General features: G+C 44.8%; 2 protein-coding genes across 22 annotated transcripts in view; one reads left to right on the plus strand and one right to left on the minus strand.

The window, feature by feature from the left end:
• The window catches only part of RFTN1 (raftlin, lipid raft linker 1), a 202387-nt gene extending 190610 nt beyond the window's left edge, over positions 1-11777 (plus strand). For all 5 annotated transcript variants that reach the window (XM_002814026.6, XM_009239287.4, XM_063722567.1 and 2 more), the window contains 3 exons: positions 732-835; positions 4189-4270; positions 10385-11777. In XM_002814026.6, coding sequence (XP_002814072.5) covers positions 732-835; positions 4189-4270; positions 10385-10789 — 591 coding nt within the window. In that variant the 3' untranslated portion in view covers positions 10790-11777. The remainder of the gene's footprint in view (positions 1-731; positions 836-4188; positions 4271-10384) is intronic.
• Positions 1-20972, minus strand: part of OXNAD1 (oxidoreductase NAD binding domain containing 1) — a 105616-nt gene that overhangs the window by 42786 nt on the left and 41858 nt on the right. For 2 of the 17 annotated variants that reach the window (XM_024244119.3, XM_063721633.1), the window contains one exon: positions 3380-5250. The gene's annotated coding sequence lies outside the window, so the exon portion shown is untranslated. 17 annotated transcript variants of the gene reach the window in all.

Genomic DNA, 20972 nt, shown 5'->3' on the forward strand with positions numbered 1-20972 from the left:
TATTTTTAGTAGAGATGGGGTTTCACTGTGTTAGCCAGGATGGTCTTGATCTCCTGACCTTGTGATCTGCCTGCCTCAGCCTCTCAAGGTGCTGGGATTACAGACATGAGCCACAGCGCCTGGCAGGGGCTGAGTTTTTTAACTGAAAGACAAATGTTAGTTCCCCCAAATCCTAATTTGAAATAAAACATGGCAGCATTCATTTATCCCTGCAAGGCAGGGCACATAACACAGGCAAAGCAGCTTCTGCGTGTACACACACATGTGGATGTGCATGTGTGTGTTGCTACTGTGGCTGGACACAAACGACTTGATCATTTGTCAAATGTAAGTTAACTCCCCACAACACACTCTGAACTCATCCAGGGCAGCACATGTAGTTATATGCCCTGGATACCGCTCAGAGGCGAGACAATTATGCTTCATCAATGAAACTCACAGGAGGCTATTTGTCCAGACAAGAATCAAACAAAATTAATGGATTAATCTTTTGGCTCTAATTCCTTGTTGACATCACAGACTGAAATGGGGCCCAGAAAGAAATCCCATGTTGGCAGTTTGACTCCAAACTTTTAAAGTCTTCAGCAAGCATCGGAGCAGGAGCCTCTGAGCGGCTGGGCACCGCCACTTTTTTTCTGTTTTGCTGGATTGGCAGATTGAATAGTCCCCTCTCATTGCTTGGGAGTTGGCTTGTGGCAGCAGCAGCCCTAATGCTGGCCTTGTTCCCCCAGGGTGTCGAAGTGCAGACAGACTACGTGCCCCTGCTGAACTCGCTGGCGGCCTATGGCTGGCAGCTCACCTGTGTGCTACCAACTCCCGTCGTCAAGACTACCAGGTAACAATAACAGTAATCATTAGGATTCTATTGAACACTTTGTGCTACTCACTGTTCCTAATGAGCACCTCATGTCTATAAATTATTTAATCCTGTGCAAGAGGCTGGTAGTTATGTAAACTCTCCCACTGGGAAGCAGCAGAGCCAGAATTTCGCATTCTTAACTACCATCACCCAGAGAACTCCCCTGCACCCCTCTTCCCACATGGGGGGCCCTGTGAGTCATTACTGCCCAGCATGTCAAAGATGAGCTGCTCAGACTGAGAGGGCTCAGAGCCTCCAATGCAAAAGAAATTCAGCACCTACTATGTGCCTTGTGCTAGGCTAGGTAGGCACTTTATATATAAAAATCTCAGTCCTCAAAAAGAAAAGAAAAATCCTATGAGGTAGAATTGTATTATTATTAAACCCATTTTGCAGCTGAGGAAAGTGTGGCCAGGGAGGTTGAGGGACTTGCCCAAGATCAAGCACTGGTCACCAGCTCCACAAAGGGACTGTAAAGGCCTGCCTTTCAGGCCTTGGTGCGGCATTCCTTATAATTTCAGGTTCATGCTCATTTGTCCACTCTCAGCTCTGCTTACGCTCCCTTGAGCCCAGTCACACCAACCATAAAAGGCCCTCCATCTATATGTTAGGCTTACTATCCAAATTAGTCTTGCCCTGTGGGGTTATAAGCATGGATATGATTCCCATTTTGCAGATGAGGAAACTGAGGCTAGGGGAGGTTTGGTCACATACTTAAGGCTACCCAGCCAGTAAGTGGCAGAAACTGGGCCTAGAACCTCAGTCCGCAGAATCAGGCACTTTTCCTGGAGCAGCCCGTCTCTCTGCTGACCAGCAGGGATGCCCCCGCTGTGGCCCCCAGAGCTCCACCTTCCCCAAGCCCTGCTGCATATTCACCACTGCAGAGTGATGGACAGAATGGGGCAAGGCTGGCAACCAGGGTGATTGAGAGTGCAGAATCATGGTGACAATTGATGTCTTTCCTAGTCCCTCCTCTAGCTCACCAGGATCCTCAGATTCCACATTAGGTCACGGTGGGTCAGTGCACCAGGGGGAGCCAGTCTGTGGCCACTTTTGAGCCCCTTGGCCACTGGAAACCACCATGTTCTTTCTCAGCCAAGACTTCGACAGGGACAGGGCAATGCAGTGGTGTAGAAAGAACCCTGGATTTGGGGCCTGAAGACTTGAACCCAAGTCTTCAGTCTGCCACTTACCAACTGTGTCATGTTGGTCAAGTGACATAGCTTCTCTGAGTCAGTTTCCTGGTCAATTTCCAGAGGACAAGACTCATAATGAGAATGTATTTGAATGTGAAGGCCCAGCTGGTTCTGAGGCATCTAAGCCCAGGGGCTACAGACAGGTCTCTCTGTCTCAGACCTTCACACCTGCTAAATAATCCTTTCTAATCCTCCACCTCCCTGTTCCTTAAATGACCACTTATGGTGGAATGGAGAGTGTGTGGAACTGGGCAGATCTGTGTTTGAATCCTCACTGTGTGATCTCCAGCCTGCTCTTGAGCTGAGCTTTTGTTTCCTTCTATAGAAGTGGTAGTTGGATTCCGTGGAGCATTGAGGTGAAGCTTAAATGAGCCATTATGTGTGAAATCACCCAGCCTAGCCGCTACACAAAATAGGTGCAGAACAAATATTAGTTCTCTTCCTCCTTTTTCTTACAGACTCTGTAGCTGAATGCAGTAACATGTAAAGATATTTACAAAACAGAGATTTAAGAAATGCAAATTAAAACCACAGTGAGATATAGCCTCACACTGATTGGGATGGCTATTATCAAAAAGACAAGGGTATAGAGAAAAGAGAACCCTTGTACACTCTTGGTGGGATTGTAAATTAATATAGCCATTATGGAAAATAGTACAGAGGTTTCTCAGAAAACTAAAGATAGACTTAGCACATGATCCAGCAAACCCACTTCTAGGTATATATCCAAAGAAACTGAAATCAGTATGCAGAAGAGGTATCTGCATTTCCATGATCCTTGCAGCATTATTCACAACAGCTAAGAAATGGAAACAACTTAGGTGTCCCTCATCAGATGGATGGATAAAGAAAATGTGATATATATATAAAATATATGTGTGTATATATATATATATATATATATACACACACACACACACACACACACACAATGGAATACTATGCAGCCTTAAAAGTGGGGGTCAGGGACATTCTGTTATCTGTGACAAGGATGAGCCTGGAAGACATTATGTTAAGTGAAATAAGCCAGGCACAGAATGACATACCTTATAATCTCTCTCATACGTGGAATCTAAAAAAGTTGAGTCATAGAAGCAGAGAGTAGAATGGTGTCTACCAGAGGCTGGGGAGTGAGGCGGATGGGCAAAGGAGAGATGTTGATCAAAGGGTACAAAGTTTCAGTTAGGAGGAATAAGCCTTGCTCATCTATTGCACAGAATGGTGACTATTATAAACAATAATGCCTTGTATAGTTTACAATTCCTAAAAGAGTAGCTTTTAAATGTTTTCACCACAAAAAATGCTAAGTATATGAGGTGATGGATTTGTTAAGTAGCCTGATTTAATCAGTCCACATTGTAAACATATATCAAAACATCACACTCTACCCCATAAATATACAATTATTATTTGTAAATTAAAAATAAAATACAAAATTATCAGAAGGGTGGAAGCAGGGGAAAAAAAAACGGTGATCTTCTTTACAATACTTCTATCATCTCTAGAGGCAGCTCCAGGTCCTGCCTTCCTGGGAAGAGAGTATTCACTGTATTATAAGATATGAGTCGCCCCTCCCTCGCCTGTTTTGTTCATGTGAGCCAGAGCTGGTTAACAGGCACTGCCTTGCAGGGCCTGCCTGGTGCTGCGCAGTCTTTGGTGTGCCTGCAGAAGCCATGCATGGCTGAGACCCTGGGTGCAGCCATGACCTTTGTCCACTGTCCTGTAGCAGCTGGAGGGCTGAGCTCATCATGCAGGTCCTTATCTACCTGCCCATCATAACCAGAGACAGATTTGGAAGAGGCCCCTGCCCCTTTGAGACTCACTAAAGCAGCCAGTGTGTCCTCATTTGGCCAAGATGCTGTTACTTCCCATTAAGGGAATGGGCGTGTCCAGCTAGGAAGCTGACTTTGTAGGGATACCCAAAAAGCTTTTGTTGGGCATCTGAGGTAGCCCCTTGGAAGCAAGGTTGGATGGCCTGGGAGCGGAAGAGTAGAGCAGGCGCCTCTTGACTTCTAACCTGTCATAATCTTGTGGGTGGTCTGCTTTGATGAAATTAGGGATGGCAACATCTGCGTCAGGTTTTGGGTTCCTCTAAGGCATAAAGTGGCTCATTCTCAGCTCCGTGTGTTACAGTGAGGGGAGTGTATCCACCAAGCAGATTGTCTTTCTTCAGAGACCGTGTCTACCTCAGAAAATCAAGAAGAAGGAATCGAAGGTAAGAGACTTTGATGGCCTTCCTAGGTTTTCCTCAGCAGGGCTTCATCTTCAGTGGATTTTCTGCAGCATTTGAGGGGGCAGCCTGCTCCAGCTTCCAAGGGCTCACAGAGCCCAAAGAACACCTGAGCCCCTGGCAACCCGAATCACATCTCAGCCTGCTAAAACGGGATAGCTGAGGGGACTGGAAGGCCTTGTCTGCCATTGTCCTGCTGGGCAGGCCAGAAGGATGGAGGAGAGAGGCTCTTCTGGAGGCTCCAGCCTGCCAGATATTCCCACTAGGATGAAAAGAAGGGCACGAAGTCAGCTGCAGCTTGACCATGGGGTGGGGATGGCTGGAGCTCATGGCCAGCTTCTTTGTGTCTTAATCTCATTATCAGCTAGTCGGAGTTCTGGCCTGCCCTGTTAAGATTCCTTAGGACATTAAAAGTGTGGAGATCTAAGCAGAGACCCTGCCAAAATCTCTTTATGACAGGCCTAGACCCAAAGGCCTCTGTGTGACAGCTGGTGATGCTAGCCGTAGCCTGTGGCAGCAAGTCCTCAGGCCAGGCTGTCCTCAGAGATCCCCAGGGCCCTTTTCCCCCTCTCTGGACTCTGAACTACCCTAGAAACAGTCACACAGAGACTGGCCTTCTCAGAGAGTCTTCTCTGTGATTTGTGAAGGTTGAGCACAAGGGTTGTTAGAAGGTGCGAGTGTCAGCAACCCTTGTGCCAGATGATTCTGATGCTTCCCACCCCGCCCTGAGCAGCCTGTGGTGCTTTTCCTTGAGGACATTTTCACCAGTTGCTGGGGAAGAGGCCAGTGAGTCGAGTGGACCCACCAAAGCCTGAGTCAGGCATCACCTGGATTCAGCTCACTGCACCTTCGATGGCTGAGGCCACATTCTCGGCAGGTCCTGCCTGACCTGCTCGGCTCCTCACTCTTGGCATCACTCCTGCATTCCTCACGCTTGGTTCCTCATGTTCTTTGGACACAGAGCCCTGGGAAGGAGCATCAAGTAAATGAACAGATTGGAGCAGCCCCTCACCAGCCAACAACTCCAGGGGGAGCCCACTTGTGGAAGGAGTGCCAAAGCAATGGTGACTTGAAGCCAGATGGGCTGGAGTGTGGAGGAAGGTCTTTCTCCAGGCTCTGAAGGTGTAATGTGACAGGTGATGGCACAATGGACCAGAAGGCAACTGCCAGCCCACCATCAACCACCAGGAGCAGGCAGCCACCAGCTGGAAGATGGATCAGCTGCAGAGCACTGTCAGTTTCAGCTCAGCCACAGGCTCACGGGAACTGCATGCATTCAGCAAGTGCCACATTCAACACGCAGCACGCACAGGGCCCCTGTCAGATGCTGACAGACACCCGCTGCAGCCTTACAGAGGGAGATGGTGCCACCTTTGCCTAACAGGTTCCTGGTGGTGGGGCACACAGATCCCAAAGGAGAGACATGTGGTTGGATGTTGGTGTGAAGGTCATGGCATCGCATGCAGGGGGACAAGTCAGTGGAAACTTGAGTCGGCAGGGAGATTTTAGAGGTAGATTTGTAAAAGCGGTTGTAATAAGGTAGAACTGACTTTCCTCAGGGAAAATTCAGAGAGGATGGGACCCACTGTTTTTTCAGTCAGTAAAAACTTCTAATCCCAAGCAGCTGTACTCATCTGGGTGGACTGCTTTCTCTTTCCAAGACTGTAGGTGACTGGTGTGGAGCACTTCTACACAAGACCCTCTGGGTCACCTCACAGATGGGAGTCCTCCAGAGAGGGGGCTTCACAGCCAGACTCCTTGGAAGAATCTTCTGCACTGGGTGTCCCCTCCTCACTCCTCAGCTGACAAGGGTCAGCGACCTGCTCCCACAGGCCTGTGTTCCCTGGTGACCGAGAGTCACTCCATCTAGTCCTCATCATGCCTGAGCTCCTGCAGCCCGGATGTTGGGACCACCCCCACCCCCTGAAGCAGCTTTTCTCTTGGTTCTTTCCCACCTCATTCTCCTGGTTTCCCACTAAGTTCCTCAGGGTTCAGACCCAGCCCCATTTCTCCCTTCACTCTTGCCTCTTCCTTAGAAAATCTCCGTCACCACCTCTGTGCCAGTGACCATTCCGCCTGCATTTTCAGCCCTCACTGCACCCCGAGACTCCAGCTCCATCCATCCTGTGGCTCGAGCAAACCTATGACTCTCCCCCTCCCCATACCTCGCCCACCTGGCCAACCGCCACCCTATCTAGAGGAATGGTATCGCGCCTTAGGGGCTATCCCTGCTGACCCTCGCCTCTCCTTCCCCTATATTCAATCTATCCTTAAGACCCATCTGTGTTAGGTCCCGGAGGCTCTGGAATCCCTCCACTTCTCTCTACCATCACTCGCCTCAGCTACTCCAGTCTCCTAATAATAGATATCCCCTTCAGATAGGTTCTCTATTCAGAGCCCAAGTGATCTGTTAAAAGGCAGCTTGAATCCTGTCATCCCACTGCTCAAAGGAGTTCTAGTTTTGTACGACTCTGAAGACAAAGATGGAAATCAGTACTGTGGCCCTCAAGGCCCCAAGGGATCTGGTCCCTCTTACCTCCTCTGCGAGTCTCCCATTCTCTGGCCTCCAGCTCCTCTATGGCCTCCAGTTCTTCTGTGTCCCCTCTGCCAAGGACATTCTCCTCCTTTCTAGCTCTACTCGAGCATCCTTTTCTCAGGACCAGTGCTGTCTCCTTTTATACCAAACCAGACTCCTTTGTACTACACTGGAAAAGAACCACGTTCTCTTCTCCTTCAGAGCTCTCCTCTGGGCTTTTAGTTATTTGTGATCATTATTTTATCCTTTCCAGGCAGAGTCAGACATAGTCTCCACAAAAGCAAAGACCTTTTTCCTGTGTTGTGTACCCAGTACCCAGATTTTAGTTGGTGCTCAACAGGTACTTGTTGAATCAATGAATGAGTAATCAACTTCTTAGCGAGGACGTACGTAGTATGTCTAGCATTAAAACTTAAGAAACTGCAAGATTGGCACACCGAGGATGTGGCATATTTAGTCCTCTTTTAATCAGCAACATGGATAGAATTTTCTAATCAAGACTTTTCAGCATTGGAAAGAAACCTCTGTGTACGTGCATGTGATTTTCAACGCAAATATTAAACTCCTTCAAAGGGAGTAGGTGATTTCTACAATTCAGGGGAAGACTTCCTTCCAGCTAAACTACTTGAAGTGGACACATCATGGGCCATTTTTAAAATGTGCAAATTAAATCCATTGGCTCCTGCTGACATGGAACTCTGGACACACACTGCTGTAAAGTGAAGGATTTCTTTTTCTTTTAGACAGTTATTTCTGAATTGGACAGCTAATTGGATTTGGTGACACACCCAACTGCCACAGATGCTCTGGCTTGGGAAGGCCCCCAACTCAGTGCAGCCTGTTTTATCTGTGGCTTGCTGGTTAAGCTCAAAGACTCCCCCAGTCCTACTCAAAACATGGAGTCCACTCCCCAGGCTGGACTTGCCTGCCTTTAAGTGGTGTGGATGTTAGAGCTCACCTCAGAGGCTCAACTGAAATCTGGCACAGTCCAGGCCTCCTCTTGCTTTCTGAGACGTCTCCTTTTTGAATTGTTGGGATCTGAAGCAGTTTTTGTTGTTTGTTTTCTACCATTTGTGTTCTCATTTTGTATTATATCAGCAGATCAACAAGATGTGATCTTCTACAGGAAACTAGATATGGCCAGGCATCCAGAGGAAACTATGGAAGCTCTGTTATTTAGCAAGAGCAGCCCCTGAGAGAGTATCTGGGCTCATATTAGATGGAAGGTCTAGCACGTGGTGGAATTGTCTTTAGTTGTATACTGCGCAACAGCAGAGGGCGCTATTCCCATCAAATACAATATGAATGGGGCCCTGGAGGTGTGCACCACAGCCCTGGAGGTAGAGACAACCATTTTAGAGATGAATAACTTGAAACTCAGATTCATAACCTGCCTGAAGACTGACAGCTAACGAGTGCCAGCACTAGGATTTGAACCCATACTATAATGCTTTGACATTTTAGCACTTAAGGCCTCTTAGCCAAAACAATCACCACTTTTTTGGCAACAGTAAAACTTCCTCTGACTTCCCTGAGAGCCAACTGCCTCTCGGAGTACTATATTACACAGGTAGGCTTCACTGGTCCTTTTCTAAAAACACGTAAAATGATATAAAATGTGAAGAGGCTCTGACTGTTTTGGAACATCCATTAAAAAAAAGGAGAGACTCTTACATTTGGGCTGGAATTAAAATGCAACGGCAGCTGCCTAACACAGGGCAGCAGTTACAAACCACGACACGGTGCCTGGAAACTATGGAGGCTTGGTGGAGGCAGCCACGGTCATGCTGAGGGCCAAAATCAGTGGCCTCCTCTGGTGGGTTTGGAGCCTCGAGATGCCTGCCTGGCAGGCTTGGCTGAAGTAGGAGGTGGGTCTGAGACACCACTTAGCCTACAGAGTGATTCCATTACTGGGATCCTCACAGTTTGGGTGGAAGAATCTCCACCCATCTCCTAGGGGGAAGTCTGTCAGCTACAGTATGAGACATTTCAAAAGAGGTCAAAGGAGAAACCCATCCAACGTTGTAAGTGAACTCATTTGGGGATTTTGGGGGATACAGCGTGAGAAACGACCAGATAAATGTTAAATCCTAACCTCAACATGTACTTCATTCATGTTTCTCTACTTTAATGGAACATCCCATTACCATTCTTATCTAAAAGGTGCTAAATCCAAGAATCCTATAATGTATTAAATCTCAGAATTCTGTGTTTAGGCAAATGTTTTATCTGAGGAAATAGATCTCTACTGTGGAAAACTACAAAAATGGCAGATTTTTAAACATTTACATAGCACATTTTTGGTTTTTCCTAGCAAAGCGCTCAGAATGATTTACAACATGCTAAAGCCTTAAGAAATCATCTCCCACTGATGGTGCAACTGCATTCCTGGGCTCCTCTCTCTAGCCCAGCAAGAAATCATAGGAACTGAGAGCTCCCTTTTTCTTTCAATTATATAACGTCTAAGATTTAAGTGCATATTTGGTGAAACCAGTGAGATGCAGCTGAAACACAAGGAAGTGGCCATGGTGGGAACTGAAAACTAAAACCTCATGTGCACTCTGGGCCACCGAGATGAGAAATTCAGATTGAGAAACTTGGCCAGTCAGTGGCGGAGCTGGGGCTCTCTCTCGGGTGGTCTTGCTCCAGAGATTTGATGAGACCCTGGTTGTTGCCCACCTCTATTACTGGCTGCGTAACCTTGGGACTCTGAGCCTCTGACTTCCCTGTCACACCAGGAAATGCTTGGTTGCAGGTTGGGCCCCCTGGGAAGCGGCCTCTGAGATTTGGAAATTTTTAGAGGGAGTTACCTTAGAACACTTGTACGGGAGCGGGCAGAGGGAGAATTTGGGCTGTGATGCGGTCACAATCCCCCAGGTTGGCTTGGAGCTGGGATGGCATTTGCGTTATCCCAAATTGGGATCAGGAAATGGGTTGTTGTATCCCACCTGGGGCCGTCATTGGTTGTAGGTTGCCCTGGTGTGTGACCTTCTGTGAGGTGGTGGTCAGCAAAGGGCTATCGGCCTAGCTGGGGAGCGAGCCCGCCAGTCCTGGAGGGGGGATCTGAGCGGTACAGCACAGTGTCTGCCCCATGTTCTGGGCCCTGCCTTAATCAGGAGACCTAGTGAGAGAATGCCAGCCCCGTGCCTGGTAATCCTCAGCCTGCTCAGAATGGAAATGAGTAGCTGCAGCTCTGGCTCTTATTGGGGGCAGGCCTCACATCTCCTCTCCATCCTGGCTCTCCAAATGATAAGACTTTAGGAGCCCTTTCCTATTTGGGCCTTTGGTATAGAGCCAGTCAAAAGAAATACTGCTCTGCCCCCACAGAACCTGAAATCTACATCTAAAATACACATCCTGGAAGGCATGGTGCAGGCTCTTGGGGTGGGTGTGATGTGACTGTGTGCGATTCAAGTTTGGTGCCTGTACGGCCTGGCTGGAGGATGCTGGGAATTTGTATGTCTCACTGAGACATGGTGTGGGTATGAATGCAAACAAGGCTTCGGGTGAAGCTCTGGGTTCCCGGAGGCTTGTTATTTATCCCCATCCTCTCTGATTTCTAGTTTCAGTGGCGATTCTCCAGAGAAGAAATGCACAACAGGCAGATGAGGAAATCGAAAGGTAAACTCAGTGCCAGAGACAAACAACAAGCAGAAGAAAATGAGAAGAATTTAGAAGACCAGTCTTCCAAAGCTGGAGACATGGGAAACTGTGTTTCGGGACAGCAGCAGGAGGGTGGAGTCTCCGAGGAGATGAAGGGCCCTGTCCAAGAGGACAAGGGAGAACAGCTGTCCCCTGGTGGCCGGCTGTGTGGGGTGGGTGTGGAGGGCGAGGCTGTGCAGAATGGTCCTGCCAGCCACAGCAAGGCCCTGATGGGGATTTGCACTGGGCACTCCAATCCTGGAGAGGATGCCAGGGACGGGGATGCTGAGGAAGTCAGAGAGCTTGGTACGGTTGAAGAAAACTGAGTCTCAGGCAATTTGTGCTAAAACTAGGTGAGTTGCCAAACCCAAGGCATCTTACCAACAGCTGGTTTGGGGGCTGGTTTCCCTGGTGTTGTGTGTTACCTACCCTTTGGCTTGGCTTGACCTCTCCTTGTGAGCTCACCTGAACCCTCCCAGGGCCAGGTTCCTGACAGTGTTGGTTTTTGCACATCCACTGGAAAGTTGTCATTAATGACCCAGTGTTAGAATGCAAGAGGTCAGGTTATTTCTTCTAGCCCTCATGGCTGAAGGCCCAGTCCTGGCTCCACCACTCTGCCAGCCGGAGGGTCTGGACCATCCAGTGCCTGTCCTCGCCACAGGGCCTCCCGGGAGCATTCGGGTCAAATCCATGGACACCCTGGGCTACAAACCAAGGCTGCTGTTCATCCCACATCGTGTGGGGCAGTGTCCATCCCCTGCAGCTACTTGGTGACTTAACAACTTCAGGAGCCCTGTCAGCTGCCCTCCTCCACCTAAACCCCTTCGACTCTTCTGCTTTGACAAAGAAAATAACATCGGGGAGGGGAGGTGCTCTGCCTCCCAGCTTTTCTCAAAATAGTCCTATAGATACTGGTAATCTGGAAATGAAGAAGTAATTCTGTGTCTGCACCTACTCTTGCAGAATGTTCAAGGAAGTATTCTGTGTTAGTATTAATGCCAAAAAGTTGTTTTTAAAGGTTTTGTACTCAGCACATCATACAAACACACATTACTTCTGTCATTTCAGGGCATCGGGACTGGCTGGCGCCCTTGTTATGTGCTATTTTAATCAGTGTAACATTGGTCAAGTTGTTACCCATGTATGCTATGTTTATCATGTGTATATCGTCCAGAAAGTATTAAGGCTTTACGTAGATGCAACTGGCGAACCTTGGAGAGGGAATGCTGATTGTCTTGACCAAACCCACAGCCTGTCTCTTCTCTTGTTTAGTTACTTACGGCAATAAATCATCTATGAGTTAGTGCACCGTGAGGAGTGAGTGTTTATCGTGTCACTAGGAACAGTCCTGGCCTCGTGTCCAAAGGACGCCAGCCCACACCCCCCATTCACTCTTTATAAGTTTCTAACTCCTGGCAGCATGATGACGTGGTGGAGGAAGACAAAGTTCCCATGGAAAGCTGCAGAGCCAGCTAAGCTTGCTGTGCTTTCTCATCATTTGTAGAAAGAGATGGCAAGTGGAACTCAGATGCCACCAGGTAAGTAAGGGGTACAGCCACCTCCCATTTCTGGGATGGTGGAGACAAATACCTTTTTAAAATAAGCAAAAAATCTTTTACATCAATGTCTAACATTGTTTCCAAGCTTTTAAGTAAATTACGCAAGTTATTTCTGAATAACTTTTTAAATTATATTATTATATAATACATAATATATAACAGATAATATATATTACATATATATTATATAAGTACATATATACATATAGTACATATATAAAATATATATTATATATAATTATATAGTACTATAGTACATATAATATATATTTTATAATAAAATTTATATAATATATATTTATATATTATATATTTTTATATATTATATATTTTATATAGATAATATATATTTTCTATAGTATATAGTATATTATATATTTTATATATTATTATATAATATATATTATAACTTTTTAAATCAGTAAATTAGTGAGGCAAGTCTTTTCCCTTTGCAAGTTTATTAAAATAAAACATTTGTAGGCCAGACGTGTTGGCTCATGCCTGTAATCCCAGCACTTTGGGAGGCTGATGCAGGCCGATCACCTGAGGTCAGGAGTTCAAGACCAGCCTGGCCAACGTGGTGAAACCCTGTCTCTACTAAAAATACAAAAATTAGCTGGGCGTGGTGGCGGGCACCTGTAATCTCAGCTACTCGGGAGGCTGAGGCAGGAGAATTGCTTGAACCTGGGAGGCAGAGGTTGCAGTGAGCCGAGATTGCACCACTGCACTCCAGTCTGGGCACAGAGCAAGACTCCATCTCAGAAAAAACAAAACAAAAAAACCCACAAACATTTGTAATATATTTTTATAGAGCAAAATGTAAAACCTTTGTACAGCCACATCATATAGCTTTTTCTTCTTGACAAACTCCTCACCCAACCCTCAGAGCTTAAAGAGGTTGAAGGCCCTGGTTCAAAGAGAAGACAACTATTTTTTAATGACATGTTCCACAACTAAGTCATTAATATCTATACAGCATTTTGATTTAATAAAAACATTATCTCTTGGCACATATCTTAAAGGATCATGATTTTAAAAATATATGCTAGTCAGCAACAGGCCAGGACAAAAACACCACACTCAACTTTGAAAAGCAAACGGTTCCAGGCTAGAGGGCCTTACATTGCTCAGCTTTGGGTACATTTTTCAATTAATTAATTGACATTTATGTTGGCTGTATTTGCTGTGGGGAAAAAAATTAAAGGTGACAATAATTTGAATTCCTCAAGAGAGTTTGGCCCTAGTGTCAGGCCAACAGTTCCTAAAGGTCTTGTTTCTTCTCCCTTGCTTCTCTACACCCTGCTGATTCTGGCAAAAATCAGTCTACAGTGTAGGGTGTTAAGTTAGCAGCAGCTTGAAACCACTGAGGAAGCTATACAAAATCCTGATGCCGGGACCCACCCGCAGAGCTTGTGAATGAATGATCTGGGGAGTGGCGTGGGCATCAGGATTTTTAAAAGCTCCCGGAGGACTCTAAGGTGCAGCCAAAGTTGAATACCACTGGCCACAGGGTCTCTGTCAGTTGAAACACAGCTTGTTCCTTGTGAAATAAAATGCTTTCTACAAGTGATAAATAATCAAGGCCCTAAAATCCATTCTCAACATCCTGCATGTACATTTGAAGTGGAGGCATTTCTGAAGGAAATGTTAGTTTCCTGTGATTGCCAATAGGGTAAAAAGCCATCATTTGCATTGACCAGGTCCCACGGACAGTAAAAGCCACAAAAACATACAGTGTTTGGCATGAGGAAGCTTGTGCACTTGGCAGTTAAGTCTGTGAGGCTGCAGCTGTCACAGTGGGTTTGCAAGGGAGTCCTGCAAACCCACTGTGATCAGGTGGTTATCAGGTGATTGAAATGAGGCATTCCTACGATGTTGTGGCTGAATCCAGATTCTTTCACTGGGAAGCTGTTTTCAACTACTTCACTTGCAGAGGCTCAGGAGAGGGTAATGGGTGAAGTTTAGCACCACTGGCAGGGCAATGATGGGAGGAAGAAGAATTCTAATCTGCTTAAAGGAAGGGCAGGTGCTCTGAAGTGCATACAGCCACAAGGTCAAAATACTGACATGTGGAAAGCCTGAGGAAACCTATGTTAATGAAGTAGTAACACTGTTTTGGGCTTGGTGTAGTGGAAAAGCCCAGCTGGGCTTTGGAATCAGACAGAGCTGGTGAGGATGCTAACTAGACCCAGTCTACATGTGTAACCTCCCCAGTTTCTTCACAGCTCTGGGCATCAATCGCCTCAAGTGTGAAATGGGGTGAAACGGCACCCACCTCTTTGGATTTTTGTAAGGATTAATAAGATGTGAATAAAGTGCTTGGTCCATGGTAAGCACTCTGTGGGTAGCAGTTAATCACATGCTGATAGGTAATCAATGTGGCAGATACTGTTAGTGCCCACCCAATATCCATGGAAGTATATCCTCTACTCCCCAGCTTCTCTTGCAGTTTGGGGCCATGAGACTGATTCTGGCAATGAGACAGGAGCAGGTCTGACAAAAGCGTCAGGGACTCCCAGCCCTTCATCTCCCAGCCTTCAAGATGGACCATGAGGCTGGGTGTGGTGGCTCACGCCTATAGTCCCAGCACTTTGGGAGGCTGAGACACAAGGATCGCTTGAGCTCAGGAGTCTGAGACCAGCCTGGGCAACATAGCAAGAACTTGCCTCTACAAAAATACAAAAAAAAAAAAAAAAATCCGCTGGGTGTGGTGGTACATGTACCAGCTACTTGGGAGGCTAAAGTGAGAGAATTGCTTGAGCCCAGGAGGTCGAGGCTGCAGTGAGCTGTGGTACTGCACTCCAGCCTGGATGAGAACAAGACCCTGTCAAAAAAAAGATGGATCTTGATATGGGCGTTAAATAAACCTTTGCTAAGGTGAGCCACTAAGATTTTGAGATTTATTGGCTACTGAAGCATAGTATATCCCATCTTAACAGAAATACTGTAATAATATTTATAAAGTCTTAAATTATTTATCAATGGTTTATAAGTAACAAAAAGGTAAACATTAGTCAAATGCCTGTCTGAACTTTTCAGATCTCCAGGTTGACCATGCTTCACTAGAGTTGCTGATGCTTGATGGGAGCAGCTTCCAAAAACATTAGCAGGAGGCATTCTAATTTATTTCTTATGAAGCACATTTTATCAGTACTCTAAACATATTCATCATGGCCCTCTCTAAACCACAAAATCTTTCAGGAATAGCTCTCAGGTGTGGACAGTGCTTATTAGTAGGAATAGGTTGACCCAAAACTCACGACTCGTGCAACCCACTCTAGCTGAGCTCCTAGCTGGCACAGGGGCACTGTGCTGCAGGGAGCACACAGTCTGGGCTCTGTCCTGCTAGGGCTCACAGCAGCCTAAGATTGAAGATCAAGTCTTGAAAGGACTGGCAAGACGGGAAGGGTGAGGATGACTGGTGTGTGGCCAGGAGAAGCTCGGCACTGACTCCCAGTTGTTGCCACAGATCTTGTTTCCAAGAGCCCTGCTGGAAGTGCTGGAGGCCAACTGCGTGAGTAGTGCAGGGTGGGCCCCTGGTGATTAGTGCTCTGCCTGCACTATGACCCACCAAAACCACTGATGCAGCTTCCCAGGAGAGGCTGGGTTTCCTGTACCTGGCTCCTAGAGTTTTGAACAGGGAAGTGTGTGGACATGAGATCTAAGGACAAGACCCAGTGAGCCTTTGGCTGGGTTTCTGAGGCAGCTGTTGCCAGAGAAGGAAGCAAAGTGATGTTCACCACAGGTTCCTGTTGATAACAATCATTTCAGTGGCTAGACTAAGAAAATGAACCCTGGCTGCAAACGAATGGCTCTCTGAACCTGGCTGGTGCTTGCTTCCCCAGCCCTTGCAAAACAGCGGCATGTCCCTCCAGCAGAGAAAGCCAGGCTACGGGAGAGACCTGTGCATTTACATGGGCATGAGGGGATCAAATGATTTGTTAAACAGATACATTTTAAAATTCCTACACAACTGTGCTAGGTGCTGAGAAGACAGCAATGCAGAAGGGCCTCATGAACCATGGTAAGGATTCTGGTCCTTGCTGTAAGGGTTAATAGGGGGCCACTGATCAGTTTTAAGCAGGGAAATGACATCAGATTTGCATTTTTTAAAACATCTTTCTGGCTGCTGAATGAGGAAAATGCAGGGATCCCAGAGATGCTGCAGAGGCCAATGCTTTAGTCCAGGTGGGGGCTGCTGGCTTGAATCTTAGCAAAGAAGGGGACAGATTTGAGAGTTATTCAGAAGCAAAAGTGACTGGATTTTGCAAATGACTGGAGAATGAGGGAGGTATTGAAGCTACCATCCCTGTCCTTATCAAAGGCATTTCCTCAGAGTAATAAATACTCCAGTGATATTGCCTGGAACTTTTCCAGAACCTCTTGCATGGATTAGTTTTCAGAGTTTGACACATTCAACATTAGACAAAGTCACTAAAAGTGAAGTCTTTATACCTTTCTTAAGACCCAAATAGGCCAGGTCAAGAGTTCAAGACCAGCCTGGCCAACATGGCAAAACCCCATCTCTATTAAAAATACGAAAATTAGGCATGGTGGCACGTGCCTGTAATCCCAGCTACTCGGGAGGCTGAGGCAGGAGAATCACTTGAACCTGGGAGGCAGAAGTTGCACTGAGCCGAGATCATGCCCCTGCACTCCACCCTGGGTGACAGAGCAAGACTCCGTCTTGAAAAAAATATATAATAATTTTTAAAAAAGACCCAAAGAACTACGTCTTTCTTTTTGGGAGGGAGGGAGTTGTGTGGCAACAGAAAGCAGCAGCTCTTGGGGAGGTGCCATGGTATGCATGTGGGAATGCAAAGGGAACTAACTGTCTGTCTTGGGTCTGACGGGCAGAGTGGGAATTCTCCCAAATGATTTCTTTTTTTGGTTTTTTTAGACTGAGTTTCGCTCTTGTTGCCCAGGCTGGAGTGCAGTGGCACAATTTCGGCTCACCACAACCTCCACCTCCCAGGTTCAAGCGATTCTCTTGCCTCAGCTCCCGAGTAGCTGGGATTACAGGCATGCACCACCATGCCCGGCTAATTTTTACATTATTAGTAAAGACGGGGTTTCTCCATGTTGGTCAGGCTGGTCTTGAACTCCCAGCCTCAGGTGATTTGCCCACCTTGGCCTCCCAAAGTGCTGAGATTACAGGCATGAGCCACCGCGCCCAGCCCCAAATGATTTCTAATGGTAATGTTGGCAATTCTAGCAAAGCCCTGAGCCAGCAATTGGTGGAGAACCACCCTGGTTGTCAACTGTAGGGACTGGGTCTTGAAGAAAGAGTAGAGATATTCATTCATCCAGAGACAGTTTTAAAACATGATCCCATGTTGCTGACTGGCTTTTCATCCTTTAATGCAGTAAAACTTATACTTGTGTATTTAAATGTGTTGCTCACTAGTCATTAAGTTCAGTTTGGATTTGGATTTGGATTTTTCTGTGGCCTCTAAATAATATAAAGGCTTAAAGATAGTAAGAAATATATTTCACTTATTAGGGTGAGCATTAAAATGCTTCCTATGATGGACCTCTGATTTCATGAACCTTCAGTCCTGGGTACCGCCTATCTTGTTGATTGTTCAATGAAAAAAAACAAGAGAATCACCTTAGAAGAAAGAACAACTAGCAAACTTACCAGTTTCTAGATCCACAAAATGCCTAAGTTAATAACTGTCTAAAACACTTCCTTTTCATGAAACTGGGGAACTATCAATCCAGTCCCTGTCTCAGTCAAGTACACCTTAAGCCCCAATGGGCAAATGTCAGTTTTATTTCTTACTAACAGTAATTCCACTATTTCTCTTGAGCCCTGACTCCAGAATTTAATCAGCAGTATAGTCCAAAAGTCCCCTGTATCAAACAAAACTTTTCCCTTGCTTCAGTCCAAGACAATGTCTTCTTATTCTGTCAACCCCAGATATACAAACAATAGTCATTCCAAGAATCAATAAAATATTAGAAGACAGTTAAGATACTCCTTAGACATCTCTCAGTATAGTCAACCTTGATCTCTAAGGCCCATTTTTCTATCATGAAATTATAGAAAGGTAAAGCTGAAAGGAATTTTAAATTGCATAGTCCTACCCACAGCGACAGATAAGGAAAGCAGGTTTCAGAGAGAGGTGGGATGAGTCACACAGGAAACAAGTTGTAGAATGGGCATGATTTAGGTCTCTTGAAGCCTGGTGTCATGTTCCTCCCACCATCCCACACAGCCAACCAATCTGCCTCATTTTTTGTTTATTCTCTCTGGGTTCCTATAGTCTCTAAGACAGACAGGCCTAATTGGAGTTTTATTCTATAGAAGTATCAGAAGAAAATATATCCATAAAAGCCGAAGGAAAAGACCAACATATATGATTATATATAACTTTAAAACTCTGTTATAAGTTACAACAAACAGAATTCAGGAACTGGTAACAGACTGGAAAAGAATATATATTTGTAATATATATAACAAAGGATTAGCACTCATTCTATTTTTATAAAGGGTTATAAATCAGTAAGATATCAAAATGGATATACAACAGGAATATACCATTCTGAAAAGAAGAAATAAGGATGGCTAAAATACCTTAGGAAAAAAAATGCTATGGAGCAATCAGAAAATTGTTAGTTAAAAAAATCACCTTTCATCTAACTGATTAGGGGAAAAAAATACTTAAGTATGAGACTGAGGGTATCTAATGTTGGCCAGAAATGGGCACTTTCATACCCTGTTAGAATATCAACTGATTAGGCATTTTATAGGGTAACTTGGCAATACTAGTCAATTTTTTATTCAGAAATGGCACTTCTAGTAATTCTACAGGAGTATGTGCAGAAAAATTATACAAACAGGTTTACCGCAATATTGCTTGTAATAGCCAAAAACTCCAAACAATTTAAATGTCCATCATGGAGATATGGTTAAATATATTATGGTATATACCAAGAATTTGAAGTGTGTTAAAAGAATGAGATACATAGTTGTATAGGTACACACAGTTGTATATGTATACAAGATTAATATACCATAAAATTTCTAAAAGGATACCCAGCAAGGTTTTTATACAGAAGTTCCTTCTAGGCAAGGGAATAGGACGGGGGAGAAGAGAACTTCAGCATTTTAATCTATATAATTTTATTTAATATTTGTGGTCACATTTATTAGGTAATTAATAAAAAATTATTTAACAATTTTTGGTCATATTTATTAGGTAATTAATTTTTAAAAAGGAAGAGACAAAATCTTGTTATGCTCAAATATAGCAAAATAGGACATGGGGATGAGCTGGAAGGGGCCAGGTCAGGCTGATGAGCTCCTGCAGGTTTTAAGAATTCAGAACAGACCAGATGAAGATGGCTGCTCAACAACTATAAAAGTTTGGATTCCTGGGCACGAAACATTTTAAAATGCATGCCTTGATTTTATGGCACATTAGGAGGTATCTACATGTCATCATCACACTGCTAGCTTATTGTATGTTAAGGAAGAGTAATATTAAAGACCAGACATCTCACTGTTTAAGATGAGAACAGTATACTTCTTTTGAGTTTTAAAATAAAATAAAATGAAATAACGGCTCTCACGTTAAATTATCAGATCATCTGCAATAACCAGGAATGGAGGAAATTGCTGTTTTCCATTCAGACAGGAAAAAAAAAATAGGAGCGACGAGACATGCCCTTGGATCATTTGACAATCACTGCATGCACACGTGTTTGTGCTGTGAGTCCCATATAACAATCCTCCTACCCTCCAGAGCATGGGTGCAGCCTTTCCCACTCTGCTACCCCTGGGTCCCTAAGATCCATCATTCCAGTGACTCACCCAGTCAACCATTTGCTATAGCTTCTCTTTCAAACAGTGATAGGTGCAAAAAAATATTTTCCCCCAGAGCATTTCCACTTTCAATTTTGTCGAAATGTTCTCAATGTGTAACTCAGTTATTTCCAGAAGATACCTTCTATCACTTAGACTTACTAAAAAAAAAAAAAAAAGTTTCCCAAAGTATTTAACTTGCTCCTAAGATAACCTTTGTCTTATACTTTCCTATCTTCAATGTCTAGCTCAGTGACTGCACATAGCAGATGCTCAATAAATGACAGTTAATACACCATCCTCTAGAAGAAGGTGTCACTTCACTGAGTCCCACTGAATTACTCTTTCACGGTTTTTCATACAATCAGGCTGTTATTTCACTCCTCTTAAAAAAACAAAACGACACAAAAACTGTGCTTTAGTTAATAATACTGTACCAACTTAGCTGTACTGTTCATTCCCTAGTTTTGATAAATATACCACAACTACGTTAAACATTTGGGGAAGCTGGATGAAGGATAGAGAGGAACCCTGTCTTTGCAACTCTTCTGTAAATCTAAAATTACTTCAAAACAAAAAGTTTAAAAAATAAAACAACCCAATGAGAACAATAAATGTTCTCTTGACCCCACTTCCCTTTCCAGCTACCATTCCATCTTTTTTCTTCTCTTTATAGTAAATTTCTTTAAAACTATTATCTATATTCATTATAATTGATTTCCTCTCAATTGCTCCTAACCTATTTCACTGTTTTCACTCCCACCATCCGTCTTATCAAGATCACCAATGACCGGACCAGTTGCCAAATCAATGGCCACTCAATCATCACTCATCAGACCTCATCTTTCCTGTCCTATTAGCAGCATGACACAGCTAGCCAATCCATCCTCTATGAAACACTTTCTTCATGAGGCTTCTTAACACCACACTCATCTCCTTTTCCTCCTACCTGTTTATTAGAGAACTTTTTGCACGTGTTAAGAGCCCCGAACCTCATCAACCATCATGATTGAGTGTGAACCACTGACACAGCAGGGGCAACCTAAAACAAGCTGAACATCAAAAAATTGACTGTAATGGATGAAAACAATCAAATGTATAAAAAGCCATGAGTTCATAATGATACTTTAAATAATCTCA

This window comes from Pongo abelii, chromosome 2 (genome assembly GCF_028885655.2).
Source record: "Pongo abelii isolate AG06213 chromosome 2, NHGRI_mPonAbe1-v2.0_pri, whole genome shotgun sequence".
In the NCBI taxonomy this organism is placed as follows: Eukaryota; Metazoa; Chordata; class Mammalia; order Primates; family Hominidae; genus Pongo; species Pongo abelii.